The 17,295-nt window shown below is 52.3% G+C and overlaps 1 protein-coding gene across 2 annotated transcripts in view; it reads right to left on the minus strand.

Annotated features, from left to right (window-relative positions):
• The window catches only part of BMP7 (bone morphogenetic protein 7), a 94,885-nt gene extending 78,920 nt beyond the window's left edge, over nucleotides 1–15,965 (minus strand). For both annotated transcript variants that reach the window (XM_044918630.1, XM_021677894.1), the window contains exon 1: nucleotides 15,234–15,965. In XM_044918630.1, coding sequence (XP_044774565.1) covers nucleotides 15,234–15,651 — 418 coding nt within the window. In that variant the 5' untranslated portion in view covers nucleotides 15,652–15,965. The remainder of the gene's footprint in view (nucleotides 1–15,233) is intronic.
• Nucleotides 15,966–17,295: the final 1,330 nt, after the last annotated feature.

Here is a 17,295-nt window from a genome sequence, read left to right on the forward strand (position 1 = left end):
CCCTCCCCCCACTCATGTGTGCACGTGTGCTCTCTCTCTCTCTCAAATAAAAAAAATAAATCTTTGGGGGCGCCTGGGTGGCTCAGTCGGTTAAGTGTCTGCCTTTGGCTCAGGTCATGATCTCCAGGTCCTGGGACGGAGCCCTGTGTTGGGCTCCCTGCTCGGCGGGGAGTCTGCTTCTCCCTCTCCCTCTGCGCCTCCCCCCACTCGTGTTTTCTCTCCCTCTCTCTCTCTCTCATTCTCCCTCTCAAATAAATAATAAAATCTTAAAAAATAAATAAATACATCTTTAAAAAAACTGTAATGGGAATTGAATAAAAAAACATGAATATAATTTTTAAAATGTGAAGTCACCTACAGAAATGCAGTCTTGGATATGAGGGCCCGGGCAGGGTTGGGGAGGGCTTCACGGGCACCCCCAGGGAGCTGCAGCTGGCTGACCAATCACCATGGGCTAGCCCAACACCACGTTCACGGAAGGGCCTAGAAGAGACTCTATAGCAACCCAGGCCATCAGCTCTGCTGAGAGCTCACTGCTACTATCTGGGTTGGCCCCAAAGGCCCCGAGCTCTGAGCCACCCCACCTTACAAGGACACTAGGGATTGAATTGTGCCCCCCAAATTCACCTTTTGGAGCCCTAAGCCCAAAATGATGGAATTAAAAGATGGGGCTTCAGGAGATATGAGGTTTAGATGAGCTCATGAGGGTAGATCATGAGAGGTAGTGTCCCCAAAAGAAGAGAAAGAGATGGGAGCTCTGGATGCTTGCAGCGGGTCATCTACAAGCCAGGGAGAGAGACAGAACCCAACCACGCCGGCAGGCTCATGCCAGACCTCCAGCCTCCAGCATTGTGGGGGAATAAATGTCTGTGCTTTAAGCCCCCCACTGTAGGGTACTCTGTTCTGGCCCAAGCTGACTCAGGCCCTGAGCGCTGGGCTGCTTCCAGTGACCCACTTGAGGTCACACACCAGGGAGCTGGGACTCGAAGCCAGATGGACCTGCTGTCCCCAAAGCTGGACAAGTGGCTGGTCATCCCTGACTTCCCCTCTCCTCACACGTAGTAACAAATGTGGGAATCATGCTAACGGCTGGGGTGGGTAGGACCTCACTTAAGATGGAGAAATGTCAGGTATTCCTATCAAAAAATGAGTGGACACAGGAAATGCCACCCCACAAAGTCTGACATCAGTGGAGTTCAGAAAAAAAAAATCAAAATACAAAAAACAGGTGCAATTTGACTATGACTTTTTCATTAATTAATTAAGAGTAGGCCAGCCCACAGTCAAGTGTATACATCTGAGGGGCTGTTTGTGCCCTAAGCTGGTGGACACACGGAGAGCTGGGTCTAATGATGTTTCGGTGTTTCCTTAAAACTCTGCTTCGATAAATACGGACTGGAATCAGCAAGAGGCAACTTTCTCGTATAACAGGATTTGTCATAAGAAAACCAGCTTCCTCGTTCGTCTCGTGTCCAGTTAACACAGTCGAGCTTTCCGCTGCACCGTGGGCTATCACAGCTAAGGGTGGACCACCCTCAACCCCAGCCCCGCAGAGCTCAGCACGTGGGACACACGCACACTCCCTGCCCCCCATCACTTCCAGAACCAGCCGGCGCCCTGTCCCCCTGCCTGGGACGCCCAGAGGAGCTGCACCCACGGCTGGTGCAGGCAGGCCCCTCGGAGTGACCACATCACTGCTGGCAGCTACTGGTCCTGGGCGCCTCATGCCCCACGGGCACCGTGCTTGGCTCTCCTCCTGCCTCCGCACCGGGACTCCCCCCACCCAGGAGGCAGAGCTGGTCTTAACTACCACCTGAGATGTTGTAGGAGGATTTGTGTTATTTTTTTTATTTTTAAAGATTTTGTTTATTTATTTGACAGAGAGAGACACAGCGAGAGAGGGAACACAAGCAGGGGGAGTGGGAGAGGGAGAGGGAGAAGCAGGCTTCCCGCGGAGGAGGGAGCCCGATGCAGGGCTCGATCCCAGGACCCCGGGACCATGACCTGAGCGGAAGGCAGATGCTTAACGACTGAGCCACCCAGGTGCTCCAGGAGATTTTTTTTTTTAAAAAATGGAATATGGGGAGGAGGCTACTAAGACCAGCAAAAATGCAACATGCTACAGCACCGTAGGGATTCACGATGCACGCCGCACAGTACAGATGCCGAGAAGCCATCCGAGGAGTAATCTGTTTAAATCAGAGTTTCCTCCAGCTAGGAGGAGCCCCTCGGCACGTCCAGGAGGACAGAGGGTGCATTGTGTCACTGGTTGTCTGCCCATGGACAAAGGGGGCGGGTAAAACTCAGGCTTTTTAAATTTTTATCCTTTCCCAGGTAGAGGGTATGGACAGTCGAAAAGCAGGGGTCGGCAAAGTTCTTCTTTTTTTTAAAGACTTTATTTGTTCATTTTTGTGAGGGGGGGGAGGGGCAGATGGAGAGGGAGAAGCAGACTCCCCGCTGAGCAGGGAGCCCCACACAGGGCTGGATCCCAGGACCCCAGGATCATGACCTGGGCGGAAGGCAGACGCTTCACCGACGGAGCCCCCCAGGCGCCCCGGCAGACTTCTACAACCCGCCAGATAGGAAGTATTCCAAGGCTCTCTGTGGCAGTGACCCCACTCCCACGGCGGTGGGGGGGCGGGGGGGAGCAGATGCAGACGACACATCAGTGAGCATGTCCCAATCAAGCCTTACAGACACTGGGATTTGAATTTCATCTAACTTTCAAATGTCATGAAATATTATTCTTCTTTTGATCATTTATCACCCTTTTAAAAATTACATAAAAACCATTCTTGCTCCCAGGCTGTGCAAAACCAGACGGAGGTTTGGATTTGGCCCGTGGGCCATGGTCTAAAGCCAGCAGCTTTCCCTGAGCCAGCTACGGTGGCCGTGGCCACACGAGGCTTCTCTGCTGCTTGCCTGCCCCCCGCCCCCCCGAAGTTACCTGCCAACAGAGGAAACCAGGTAAGAGAGATTTTTGCCCTAATTCCTCCTGAGGAACAAAAAAAAGAGGACCCACTTTGAAGGGTGTGTTTAACAACCGTTTAGTATCATGGGGCAAAAGGCACTGTAAGACTATTTTGGTTCCTGGGAGATGATGCTACTCTGTAGAGATGTGACCTCCATCTCCGTCCCTAGGGTGTTGCTAACCCAGGCAGCGCTGTGTTCCCAGGAGAGGGCTCACATTTTGATTGCAATCCGTGTTCCTTTTAACCGGAAAATAATCCCTCAGTCTCGAAATGCTGGCTTCCCCCAGTCACTGCCATGGGCCAATGGGTTTGAAGCAAAGGCTCTCAAATCAATTTCCAACTTTGAGGAAAGTTACCCTAAACCAGTGGTTTGCATTTGGAGGCAACTGTGCTCTCCGCGCCCCCTTCACCCCGGAGCGGGGGGACATTGGCAACATCAGGAAACATTCTTGGCTATCACAGCGTTGGCTTGGGGTGCCCCTGGCATCTGGTGGGTAGGAGCCTGGACACTGCCCACCATCCTGTAATACAAAGGACAGCTCTCGCAACAGAGAACTGGTTCGGCTAAAAATGTAATAGTGCCAAGGCTGGGAAACCCTGTCCTAAATCTACCTAAAAAAGGCATTTCCCAGTTCTTAGTGTGTTTGAGCCACAAGAGACCCAGAGATTTCTGGGCCCCCCCTTCCCCATTCCCCCTCCCCCCCAAGAATTTAAGACAATGAGGAGCTCAGGGTTCAAGTTGGTATAAGGCAAGTCGCTTCATTTATTGTTTCCTCCTCAAGGAAATGACCAACTGGTGCCTCTACCCTATAAACGTTTACTAGCCCTGGAAGGTTCTGAGGCCCCACTGCCATTTTTAAGGGCCTCTCGCTCAACAAATGTTAGCTCAAGTCAGTCAGACTGTGGAACCTGAGAAAGGGGAAGATGGTGGGGGGCATTTTACAAAGTTCAGGACCGGGAGGAAAACCGAAAGACCTAACACGACCTCCCCATCCTGTCTCTCGTGCTCATAAACGAATGTCTGCTTCACACTGGGCATCTTATGAACAGGGGCAGGAAGAGTTTTAAAGGTCTCGGGGCACGGCTGCTCGGGGTTTTCATTCGCCAGCTGAGTCTGCGTCGTGCTAGTGGGTCTGGAGATTGATGAGTTATTGGCCCTTGGGGCATGAGACCCTGAACCCACTCCAAGACTGGCTCTCCGGGAGGCTTTCCCAGTTCCTTGGGGCTTGGGAAAAAATGTAATCACAAAGAAGAACACAGAGGAAAGTGTAACAAATATCCAGGTACCCGTAACTGAGAATTAACAAGAATTAATATCCTGGTTGTTTCCTTTGCGATAAACTTTTTCTTTTAGAATAACTTCAGATTTACAGAAACATTGCAAAGACAGTGCAGAGTTCCAGAGCACCCTCTCACCAGCTTCCCCCAGCGCCAACATCCCCCAGAACCATGGGACACTTGTCAAAGTGAAGAAATGAACATCAGTGTTCATTTCTACTTACTAGTAACTAAACTCCAGATTGTTTTTCAAATTGCACCAGTTTTTCCACGGCTGTCCATGTTCTGTTCCAAGATCTGATCCAGGACACCGCATTGTACTTCCTAATGGTTTCTTACTAAGAGAAAGAAAAACTGAAGGGAACAGTCAGTTTACTTAAAATTTCTTCCCAATCACATCCCGCCCTCCGCCTCCCTAGAGGCAGCTGGTGTGAGTCCTGCGGCCCGTGTTATGTTCCTCTGGCCTGAGTACCTATGTATGGGCCCACGAACGACATATAATATTATCTGGTGCCCTCCTAAGTGTGTGTTTTGACACAGTGACGAATGGTTCCACCCTAAACATCCTACTGCAACTTGCTTTCTCCCTCTTGACATTGTTTTGAATCGGTATTGATACATAAGAAAGAAGTCTTTCCATTCCCTTCGGTTTATTGTAAATTTATAAATAAATTTATTACCAATCTATTTCTCCAATCCCCTGCTCACGGACATTTAGACTGTGGGTGATTTCATACTATTACAAACTATGTAATATTTATTCTGGTATACCCGTGATCTTTTCTATAGTGTCTTTTTTTTTTAAGATTTTATTTATTTATTCGATAGATAGAGAGAAAGCACAAGTAGGCAGAGTGGCAGGCAGAGGGAGAGGGAGAAGCAGGCTCTCCGCTGAGCAGGGAGCTGGACGTGGGGCTCGATCCCAGGACCCCAGGATCATGACCTGAGCCAAAGACAGCCGCTTAATCAACTGAGCCACCCAGGCACCCCTCTTTTCTATAGTGTCTTGAGGTATTGCTATTAAAATACCAATCTCTAGCTGCCTCTGCAATTTCCCCGTCAGAGGGGCATAAGGTGCATGCAGGAGCCCTAGTACATGGTACTCGGGACCCTGGGCCCTGACAATGGTTTGAAATCATAGAGATGGAGGAGGAGGAGTTATCGTAAGCAGGATGGATAGCGAAAGAGAAAGGTATGTGCTGCTCATCTCTACATTCATTGTCAGTGGACCAAGCCCCAAGGTCAAGGGCTCGGTGTGTGTTTTGGTGGCCTCAACACCACTCTCCTTGTGTGTCCCCCCCACCCTCAATCACATACCTCCATGGGGCCAGGAGGAAAGAGTTTATGGCTTTACATTCAGCAAGAGCTGTATTCAAATGTCAACCCCACCACTTCCTAGTCATGCAAGTTTGGGCCCCTTCAGTCTCCTCCTCCCTAAAATGGGAATGAAACCACCTGCTTTGCAGAATGCTGAGAGAATTAAATGAGAAACCCAATAAAGAAGGGTATCATAAATCCATTACTGCTACAAAAAGATCTCAACCTTCCCACTTTATCACTATGATTTATTTCAGTGATGCATTTAGGTAATGAAGGACTCTCTGAATTCAGTTTCTAGATTCAGCCATGCAAGATTCTGCCTGCACTACGAATTGCCTCTGAGGCCCAGGAAGAAAAGGCAGCAATCCCATTCAGGGCAAGACTTCATGACAGGGCAATCACCTGCACGACCCACACCAACGCCAGCCAGGACAAGCACCTCTCCAGCCAGGACCAGAGGCAGCCTCATTAATTCTCTGGGTAGTGAACCAGACTAAGGCTGAAGCGTGCTTTTGCTGAAAGACAAGTCCCAAAGAAGCGAGTCATTTTACAAGTGGGAATAGACAGAAGTGGTTATTCTCGTTGAACCATGTGAATACCTCAGTGATGCAAAACTTCTAGAAACCCTGGTCTCCAAAATGGGGTGCAAGCACTTGGGGGAGGCTAGACGGATCCACTGGGATATGGGGAAAATGTTACAATCATAATTAAGTAGATTTCAAGGACTGATGGACGTCGGGGGAAGCTGGAAAATAGTGGCCGAGCTTTGACAAAATCTCTGCGTAATTGGTGGATGAGGTTGAAAAGAGAGGATCTTGTTGCAGCCAACAAGCTCTTCGTCCCATTTCCACGTTCCTCCCGGGAGACGGCCTTCCTACCATAGTATGGCAGGCACTGGTGCAATTCCCCAGCTCCTTCTGGTGCTCCCCTCTGCAAGCTCAGGTTTAGTTTCCTGCCCACCTTCGGTCTGGTGTGACCACCTGACTAGCTCTGACCAATGAAATGTGAGCAGAAGAGGGGCATTCACCTCCAGGTGGAAATTTTAAAATCCCAGGCACAATTCACAGAGCCTTTCCCTCTGACACGGTAACTGGTGACCTTCGAGAGGGGTGTCAGCCCCATCAGCCAGGGGACCTGAGCACCCTCCCACCTGATCAAAGTGCAGAGCCCCCTACCAACCCACCATGGAGCCATGACTTAATACAAGAGAACAAACCTCTGTGGGGGGTTTACCCCACCCCCCCCAAGGCTGTGGGGTCTCTGTTATCACGTGATAACTTCCTTTATGCCAAATAGACAAATGAAGGATGAAAATAATCAAAATGTAGGACCAGACCTTTAGCTCGCTGATCCCCAACCATTGAACCACGATTTTGAAAGACATCAAATTCTATCACATAACATTAACTAATTTGTGAGAGCAAAATGAAACGTGTCTTGTTCATGAAAAGTGTCATTTTATATTAATTAATAATCAACTAGTTAAAATGTGTATTAATGAACATCAGAATTTTATATTGTTTTTATCTTTAGTGCCTCCTCCTTAAATGCGTATTCTAGTCTACGTTTTTATAAGGTTAAAAAAAACTGTACTAAAACAGTAGGATTTATTTCTATTTAGGGTGTGGACCCAGAAATTTACTGGCGGGGATGCGAAATCAAAAAGCATCTAGAAGATGCTGCATTAGAACACCTTCCACTCATTCATGCTCACGAGTAGCCAATACCCGAGCCCTGTGCCGTGAGAATTTGGCGAGGCAGCGCAAGAACAGGATAGTAAGAATGTCTGAAAAAACAGTCAAGAAAGGAGCCCTTTATCAAAGGCCAAACACAAGTCATTGAAACCACAGGATCACTCGCTTGCCCCCGTTGGCAACGTTCAATTGCCAGGCAGGTGAGCACTGGGTCCGTGATAGAACCAGTCTGAGGCGACTGTCATGCTACGGGTTTAGATTTTTTTTTTTCCCAAACTGCATAAAAGCAAGAGAGAGGCTGGCGTTACAAGACAGTACAGGCCTAACCCTGATGCTTAAAAACATGCAAGTCCTTGATTTTGGAAACAGTGCAAGTTTTTATTCACAGCCAAATTTAATTAAGCCAGACAACAAAAGATTGGAACTTGAAAGCTACTCTGGGGAGATAAAGATGTGAAAGAATAACACGTGACCTCAAAGACGCAGGGAAACCTAATACCCACCAAGTCAGATTTTTTCAAACAGTACAGAAAGAGCTGAAGGGAATTTACGGGAAGCCTTGAGTGATTAAGCCCACCCCTCGTCTCGGGGCCCTGGAGACATTCTCTTTCGTCCCTGGGTCTCCAGAGGCTTCTCAACGCACTGCATCCACACAGGGCTTCGTTGTGGCCTCGGCCCAGCTGGGGGGAGTGGGGGGCAGCCTTGCACCTGCTCCAATAAAGAGTGGGGAGGCCATGCTGTTCTGTTAATGAATGCTTTGGGCTTGACACTCCCTTGAAGGAAAAGACAATTTGTACTTTGACCATCTTCCAGAAGGGGTGGGAAGAAATACTTCAGTCATGTGCTTTTTTAAAAATTAAAACTTTTTATTTTGGAATGATTTTTGACTTAGAGAAAAGTTGCAAGGATGGTACAGAGCGTTCCCAGACACCCCTCACTCAAGTTTCAGTTTGCCTAGTCATAAAATTTTTAAATAGCCATAGATGCTAAAAGCAAGAGAAAGAGTCAGCATTATACTCTATTTATCCTCAAGTAAGTTTGGTGTTCTCATTCAAATTTCAGTGATCTCTGAAAGAAGGAAACGTGTGTGTGCAAACACACACACACACACACATTTTGGGGGCCATTTTCTCCACATCTTTAAAATAACATAGGAGGCTTAATCTCAGTATTTTAAGATAAGGATTTAAAAACTGGTATTTGGGGGCACCCGGGTGACTCAGTCGGTTAAGGGTCCAACTCTTGGTTTCGGATCAGACCATGATCTCAGGGTCCTGAGATGAGCCCCCCATGCACCTGCACTCAGCGGGGAGTCTGCTTGAGATTCTCTCTCCCTCTCCCTCTGTCCCTCCCGCTCGTGCGCTCTGTCTCTCTCACTCTCTCAAATAAATAAAATAAATCTTTAAAAACTGATATTTGGACTGATACGGCAGAGTGCATAGTGACGCGGTCGCCGCAAGAACAACAAGAGCCACCGTTTATTGTGCACCTACTGTGTGCCAGCCTCTACGCACGCGTGATATGCTTTTGTCTTCGTGAGGATCTGGGAAGGAGGGGAGTATTATCCACCTTTATAAAATGAGGAGACCAACTCAGAGATGTTAAGAAACTTGTTCAAGGTCACACAGCTAATATGCATCCATAGTGGAAACAGACGCACGGGTTTAAGCTGTGTCGAAAGAGAATCACTGTGGATGCCGGTCCATTCGCCGTTGCCAAGTCACACCCTCGGCTGTCACCGAGAACTTCCGTTACACGGCAGTGAAGCCCCCCAACCCCCACGCCATATATCACCCAGAATTAGCTGCAAAGTGTCAGGAAACTTGGCCAGGCAGCCCCAAGCATCAGCGAGGGCTGGAAGCCTTCACTGTGAAGCCCTTTATAGAAAGCCGCAGTTGGCAGCCCCCTCTCCTGCATGGGAACAAATTAACATTGGCATTCCAAACACAGGAAAGGAAGGAAATTGGAAACACAGTTCATACTTGGCCAGCCCTTTGAAATACTGTACCATGCTACCGACATCAATTAATGGAAAGCAGGGTTGTGCTGAGAGGCTCTGGTTTGGAAATGCATTAACACACGTTAAACATGTTTGTACAGGAACCAGATTATAAGCACCCTGGCTGCAAAACAATAAAGCAATTACCCTAAAACTGGGGCTCTCAGAGTTGTCATTAATTCAATCCACTCCACGCGGATCAGCAAAGGCTTTGCGCGGCTCCCACCAATGCCTTCCACCACAAACGTTGAAAGGACACATCGCACACGCCTTTTGGAGTTGCACGTAAGTGTCAAACTCCGTGCGCTCCTCGTATCCCCCAAATCATAAACACTCCACTTCGGAGAGGGGAAGAGTCCACAGCGACAGCGCCCGTGTTGGTCCACGCCGGGTTCGCGCAATCTCTCGTCGGGGAAGGTTAACTACAAAATACCTGTTCCATATTAAGAAATACCAAGTCACATTTGTGTCAAATATTATTTGTCAAATACCAGTTGCTGCAAAACGCAGAATTCAATTGCAGCCGAACACACAGCTAATACCAAACGGTTCACATAATAGCCGTGCTCATACATGGGATCGTTTGCAGCGAAGGAACGCCCCCCCCCCCCTTCCTCTATAAACTGTTTCAGGAATTGGAAAGAAAAGCATCTGAAGCTCTGGAATAAATAAAGTACTGTGCCTTGAGCTGCCCCGTACAAAAGACCCAGCATGCTGGGAGCGAGGACTCAAAACGACCAAAAAGGCAAGTGCCTGCTTACGGATTTTGTAAGCACGCTTAAGAGGAAAGGTTGTGGATGATGTGGGTGAACCTCAACGTTTCTGGCGCGCAGTGAAAGAATCGGTGCGTTTCTTCAAAGACCAGCCTCGGCCGGCGCCTCGCCCACGGACGTGCCCACCTGCGCGCGGCATCGGGGGGGCCCGGGGACCCGCCTTCCCGGGGACCCGCCGCCCCTGCTCCCGCGCCCCGGTGACGTCCCGCCACGCCACGCTGCTCTGGGATCCATCAAGTCCGAGCAATCTGGGTGTGTAAAGCTAAATGTGTTATCATTTTCACTGCAAATTAACAGTTTCTATGTAAATATTGGTATTTCCTCACCCCATGAAGGCGAGAGGAGGCAAAATGGCAGTGGCGCATTTGACTTAAACTAATTAAAAGCAGAGGGTCATGCAATTCAATATATTGATTTTACCAGTGGGACTTAAGTCTTTTATAATAAGTGTACACAGCTGCCGCGCTCTCCCACCACCACGTTTTAAAGGCTAATCCTCGCATTCCTTCTGACAATAACATGACAGGTCCCACACATCCCTGCCTATACCCTAACCCCGGAGACACTGCCAGAGTGCATTAAGGCGAAGCGTTGCAGCAGCCTGCCAAAAACAGTGTGTCGACAGCCCCCAGCTAGGTCTGAAGAGTGATTGCGAAAAAATTAACACGGCCAGCCATTCGGGCTCTCCATTCTCAATATTCATCTGGCAGAATGGATGCGCAGGCTGCGGAGGGTGAGGCCTGGGGGAGCGTTAGGACACTCTGATTCTTGCAAGGGGCCAAATATGACCTTACCCAATAGGGAAAAAAGATATTAAAGCGATAGGGGTGATCAATCAACTTAGATGGGACTCTCCCCGGAATGAAGTCATCACTTGCCTCTGAGTTCAGCAGACATGTGATATTGGCTCACATCGCAGGCATTCCGGCGGTCAGGGGATCGGACACCAGCTGTGTTTATCTTGCAGAGGTTACAGCCCTACTACGCGACCAAAGGCCCCCCGAACCGCCGCTCGCAAGCCCTCTCTTCTCTCTGAGCATTCAGAGAAGCATCCCTTCACTGCCTGCAAATCGATTTTTATCTGGGCCACCTCCCTTACACCTTGGATGGACCACTCCACAACCAAATGAGAGCCCTTGGAATAAAAACCAAAAATAGCCCCGTAGGCTGGCATCCAGGGCTTGGCCTTAACCTGCCTTGATCCCAGAAGGGAAATACAAAGAAGATCAAAAAAGTTCAAATCTGGGTCACATATATCCTTGGGAAAAGGGGAATGGGGGGGGAGAAGCTCTTTGATTTAAGAACCAGGAAAATGAGGTTTAAAAGAAGTGATTTGGAAAGGGTTGCTAAAAACACAGCTGTTGGTGCACTCCTATAGCGAAGTCACTCTGCAGCAAGCAAGCGAGCAAGAAGGGGAAAAGCCTGTGTGACATCTATATTAACCTCTGGCTGCTTACAAGTGAGGGCCGTTGCTCCAAGTGCTGGAATGTGGAAGAGCCCCTTCCAAATTTTAACACAAGCCAGGTTACAGCTGCAAATGCCTGCAATCCATGCTCCTTTCCCGAAGCACTCCCTGAAGGAAATTTTTTTAAACTGTAACAGAATCTTTTTCTAATACTCTACAGTGGTAGGGCCTGTTCTTAAGGGGCAAGAGGAGAGATCTTAATGCCAAACACTTGTCAACAAAAAGGACAGCCAGATGGTATAAAGCAAAAACTACACAGCCTTCTCCTGACTCTTCAGCTATATTAACAAAAGCCACTTTTACACACTGAGTCCAGTAATGACCGGTTTCCAAGTTTTTATTTTTATTTTTTTAATTTAGCTTCGAAGAGTAAAACAAATTTGCTTCTTTCCTAACCTGGGCCAGCGAGGAACATGCATCACACGCCCCCTAATGCCAGGCGACTTCTTTTTGGAGATCCCAAAGGAACTGCTGGATTTCTCTAGAGGGGCCGGGGGGCCGGGGCGGGGGTGGGGGGGATGGTAGGGGGCTCTGGCGGATTCGGTCTGCAGAACTCACATCGCCTGGGTTCCATTTCAGAGAGGGCAGCCTGTTTTGAAATCCAGAATTAAGTCTACACAGAAGAGTCGGGGGCTTATTCATCCAAACCAGCTTACAAATCTCGCCATTGAACCCAAGGGGCCCCGGCCGATGAGATGTGGGTCCCCCGCTGTAGCTCAGCTAGCATCACACGGGGCTTCGTGGGACAGGCTGGTCTTTGTCATAAGGTGGGGTCTGAAGTCCTCATTCTCCGCATCTGGTTTTCTCCCACATTCTCCTCTAGCTCCCGCTCTAGTTTAGATCCCACTCAGCCTGGCAGAAAGCTTGAATTCCAAGGAGAAGGACTTAGAGGAACAAAAACCAGTTTGGCTGCAGACAGAGGGAAGAATAAACGCACCAGGTCTGCAAAAGCCTTCAGAATCTGGTCAGAGGTCCCCCAAGCAGGGCAGGACAGCAGCGGTATGCAGTGGAGGGAGGAGGGGGCATGGAGAAAGTCAGCAGCCCCCCAAAGCTGACCCCGCGCCCCCCGCGCGGGTTACCAAATAATGATCTGATATGGACGAATGACATTTTCTTATTATTGGATAAAGTGTGAGACTAAATGCACCTTTAGAAAACTTTGTATGTTACAGATCAATTATGATTTGCAGTCCAAGGAAAATCAGTGTGCTTCCTCAGCAAATTTAGCTTCCAGATTAATCTCCTACACATTCCCCTCCACCCCCACTGCCACCCCCAGGCCCCTCCTATGGAGAAATTCCGGAGCCCACGACAGAATGGAAGGGACAGGAGGTTTACTCCTGTGCTGTTGCTGAGCAGAAATGAAAGGCCACCCTTAAAGCATCTGGAGGAGGAGTCTTGCCAAACTGCAGGCCAGGTCTTCACCCAACTAATGACCTCGAGTTTTAGGGACAGCGAGGGAAAGAAAACAAGGTCAGCGCACTCTGTTAAAAGCCACTGCGCCATCTAATTTGGAGTGATGTTCCAGAAAGCAAGACCTGAGAAAGTCAGGACTGTCCCACAAAGCCCAAAGCCAGCCCGACTGATTAAGAGGCTCAGACAAGCCAGTCTTTGTCCTTTCAAGATGAAAGAAATGGGGCTAACGGGTTGAAAGGTGTGTGTACAGGCAGAGGAGAACCACCCAGCTGTGGCCTTCTCAAACAAGTCCTGGCTTGCTCCCACCACCCAGGGGGAGCGAACAGCCCTGCCCCAAGGTTCCCAGAGGCGCCCAGTCAGCAACCTCCTCCTGCTCTGGGGTGGGGGGAAGAAGCCCTGACCACGCTGCTGGTCCATAGAAGCAGGGTGCTTTTCTGCACTGGGTTAGCAGAAGCCAGGGCTTACAAATGCCTTTTTAATGACCCCAGCCTGGCTCTGAAGGCCACCAGTACCTGCTGCATTCACGGGGAGTCATGGGTACCCAACAGAACAGAAGATACCATAAATCCCTCACCAGAGAAAGGGCCTGGCCCAGGCTAACCACCGGCTTCAGTATGGCGACAGAGCCCTGCTTTAATTTACATATATATATGTGTATATATATATATATATATATATATATATATTTGGAATTTTTCTTTAGTTTCTGGTTTAGGTCATAAATACACATTGTAAAAAAAATTTAAAAAATCACACAGACAAAAGTGCAGACAATGAAAAATCAGAAATCAGACCCCAGGTCCCACTCCTAAGCCCCAGCCCCAGCCCTGCCCCGCCCCCCAGTAAAGTCTATGTCCAGTTCACGGTGTCTTCTTCCAGTGGGAACAGATGATACACAAGCACATACGTAACCTCACGGATCTGCACCTTGCTTTTTTCCACCTCATACATCCTGCAGATTGTTCTAAACCGGGACATATGGAGCTGCCTCCTTCTAACTGGCTGCTTAGTATAATTTAAACTTTCTTGAAGTTGTTTTGGCATCTAAACCTCCCACCCCTTGCTCGCTGAAACTCGTTGCACTATTTGATTTTTTGGCTATTATTAAGGGCAGACAATGGCGACCCGGGAACTCGCGGGCCTTATCTGGGGCTGGAAGCTTTGGGGTTGATCCCCGCTTCCCCGCTCCTCCACCCACGCCCCACGCCCCCAGCGGGGGGGGGCTTCGGTATCCCGGCGCTGTTGACAGGGCGCCCGTGGGCGTGAGTTTGCTGTCTTGACTCCGTTCGGATTTTCGCAGCAAGTTACACACGTAGAATGAAATCGGCTCAGGAACAGCGCTATCGGGGCGTGTTATCTCGGAAACCAAATATTTGATCATCAGTCCTACAGCGCGCTGCCGGGGGTTAGTTTGAGCAAGTCTGGTGAATGTGCGTGCACGGAGGGAGGAGGAGCCACCGCGCCCCCGCTGTAGCGTCAGCCTCCGGTCCCCGGGGCCCCTGCGGCTCGGGGAGTGAGCTAGGTCCCCCGTCCGCCCCCGGCAGCGTCTGCTCCGAGATCCCGCGCCACTCAATCGCCCAAAGCCGTGGTTTGCGCGCCACACGTGATAAACGCTGAAAATGGATTCTGCCCGCCTGGGACCTATCATTAAATATTTAAAATAGAAAGCTCGCAATGGCACCGTTTCTTCCCCAGCTCCCGCCGGGAGAGCTGAGAGCCGGGGCGGGGCGGGAGGGGGGGGCGGTGCCGGGTCGCAAGGAGAGGGGCCCGGAGACACTGGCGGCGCGCGGCACGCTAAGGCGGGCGCACCGCGAGGGGACAGGTAGGGCTGGCCAGGGCGGGGAAGGGGGCGCGACGCCTGCGATGTCACGTCCAGACAGGGCTGAGGGGGCCCCGAAAGGGCGGGAAGGCGGCTTCGCCCAGCAGGGCCCTTTAAATCCAGGTAGCAGGGGCCGCGCGGGCCCGGCGCAGCTCACATGACCCAGCCCCGCGCTTTGAACTGAGCCGCGGCCGGCCCGGCGCCTCCAGCCCCAGAGGTGCGGCCGCCGACTTAACCCGGAGGGGGCTTCGGACCAGCCCTTTCCTCCGCCTAACTCCTACAGGCCAAATGAGCCCGGTTCGCCCTACCTGGGGTGCGCACAGCTTGGGGTCCCCTGGGGCCGGGAGTAGGAGACCCTCGGCCAGGCACTGTGGTTTTGCAAACGGCCCGGAGTGTAAAGATGGGCGGACTGGATGTAAGAAGTGGCCCCCTCCCAGTCCCAAAGCGCCTCCTGACCTAGACGCTCCCCCCCACCCCTCCCTCCTGCCCTCACTCACCGAGGTTGACGAAGCTCATGACCATGTCGGCGTCGGTGAGGAAGTGGCTATCTTGCAGGCTGGCCAGAGGGGGGCCCTGGGTACTGAAGACGGCCTTGTAGGGGTAGGAGAAGCCCTGGCCGTCGGGCCCGCCGCCCTCCTCCACCGCCATGGCATTGTACAGGTCCAGCATGAACATGGGCGCCGAGTTGTGCTTGCCCTGGAGGTGGGGGCGCGGGCGATGGGGCAAGCCCAAGATAGAGAGGATCTCGCGCTGCATCTCCCGCCGCTCCTGGCTGCGGAGGCGCCGGTGGATGAAGCTCGAGTGCACCTCGTTGTCCAGGCTGAAGTCGGCCAGGGCGGAGCGCAGCAGGAGCAGGGGCGCCCAGAGCGCCACGAAGCTGTGCGGCGCCGCGGCGCGCAGCGAGCGCACGTGCATCGCGCCGGCTCTACGCGCGACCCGGGCTCCGGGCACCCGGCACCGGGGGCCCCGCGCCGCCCCAGGTGGCGGAGGGGGGCAGGCGGCCGTCCACGCCGCTCGGTCACTTGCTGCAGACGGGCCCCGCTGCGCCCGCGCCAGACATGGCCCCTCCCCGGCCGGCTGCGCTCTGCCCGGACCCCCGCCCCCTGCTCGGCGCTAGCCCCGGGGGCCCCTCGCCCGGCACTCGCCCGGGCGCACCGCGCGGCTTGGAAACCGGCTGGAGCGAGCGAGCGAGCGAGCGAGCAAGGAGGCGGGCGCGGGTGGGAGGAGCAGCCAGCAAACCTAGGAGCCGGGAGAGCGAGCGCCGGGGAGGCAGCGAGGCGGCGGGCGAGCGAGCGCTCCTTTCTCCCGCTCCGCTCGGGCGGCGGCGACCCACTCTCTTCCGAACTCCGGCGCGGAGAGCAGGGGCCGCGCGTCGCTCTCCCAGCCGTGCGCGCCCTTGATCGCACGAGAGGCCGCCTCGGGAGCCTCAGACTGGTACGCGCTGGGGCCTGGGAGGAGGAGGAGGAGGACGGGCTTCCAGGGGCCCCTCCCGCGCCCGCGGCCTCCCACCTGCCCTCGGCCCCGCCCTCCCCCCAGCTGCGCCCAATGAGTTCATTCATTTCTTCTAGTGCGCTCTACAAATATTTACCGAGTGCCCACGCGGTGCCCAGCGCCCGGCCGAGCGCCGCGGGGATGCGGAGGGAGGAATCCGAGCCGGCCCTGCCCTCTCGGGACTCGAAGTCGGGACAGGGAGGAGGCCTGAGCGGGACCCGTGCGATTCGTTTCGGGCTGAGGTGGAAGAAGCTGGGGGAGTGCGGAGGCAGCGCAGCAATCGGAGAAGGCTTCCCGGAGGAGGTGACCCCAAGTCCCTCTCGTCCCTCTGCTCCACCACCGGCCCATTTACTCCAGCCAGGCGGACCCCTCCGCGCCTCCCGGAACTTACGGCTGGCTTGCCTTTGCACTTGCCATTCCTTCTGCCTGGAATTCTCTCCCTTCCGTTTAATCCCTCCCACCCCCGTCTGTGCCTAGCTCCGATGGCCAACCCTCCACCTCCCGGTGCCGCTCGGGTGCCACTTCCTCCCGGACCAGCAGAGAGAACGTCGCCTCCCCTCCTCACCCCTGCGTGCATTTGTTTTATTTACTTCAACTGCCCTCGCTGTTTGAGGGGATTCAACCTTGCCTTCTTCCCCTGCTGGGGCTGCCCAGAAGAGGCAAATCCACAAGCTAGGGGTTCCCAGATGATGGGCTAGATGGAGGGGCACCACAGGACGTTTCGGATAAAAGGTGAAGGGCTGAGTTTGGGAGACAAGGGTTGGCGGGGGCAGTCTGGCTCAGCCTCACATGGGGACAGGAGAAAGCTCCAGGATTGGAAAAGATAAACCTGGTATTCTAGAGTTTTCTGGAGCAGAGAGGGTTCTGCCAGGCCGCCCTCTGGGGGCTTTTCGACAAGATGGCAGCCTGAGGGGCCACGTGGGTGGATACGTGAGGCCAGAGGCCAGGCAAGGAGGAGAGAGATGCAAGGTGCAGATCATAGCCATTCCTATCACTCTCTCCGGCCCTGTTACTGAGGCCCCCGGCTTCCAGATGGAACAGGTCCTGAGCCCCCAGGCCCAGGGCTGG

This window comes from Neomonachus schauinslandi, chromosome 10 (genome assembly GCF_002201575.2).
Source record: "Neomonachus schauinslandi chromosome 10, ASM220157v2, whole genome shotgun sequence".
NCBI lineage: Eukaryota > Metazoa > Chordata > Mammalia > Carnivora > Phocidae > Neomonachus > Neomonachus schauinslandi.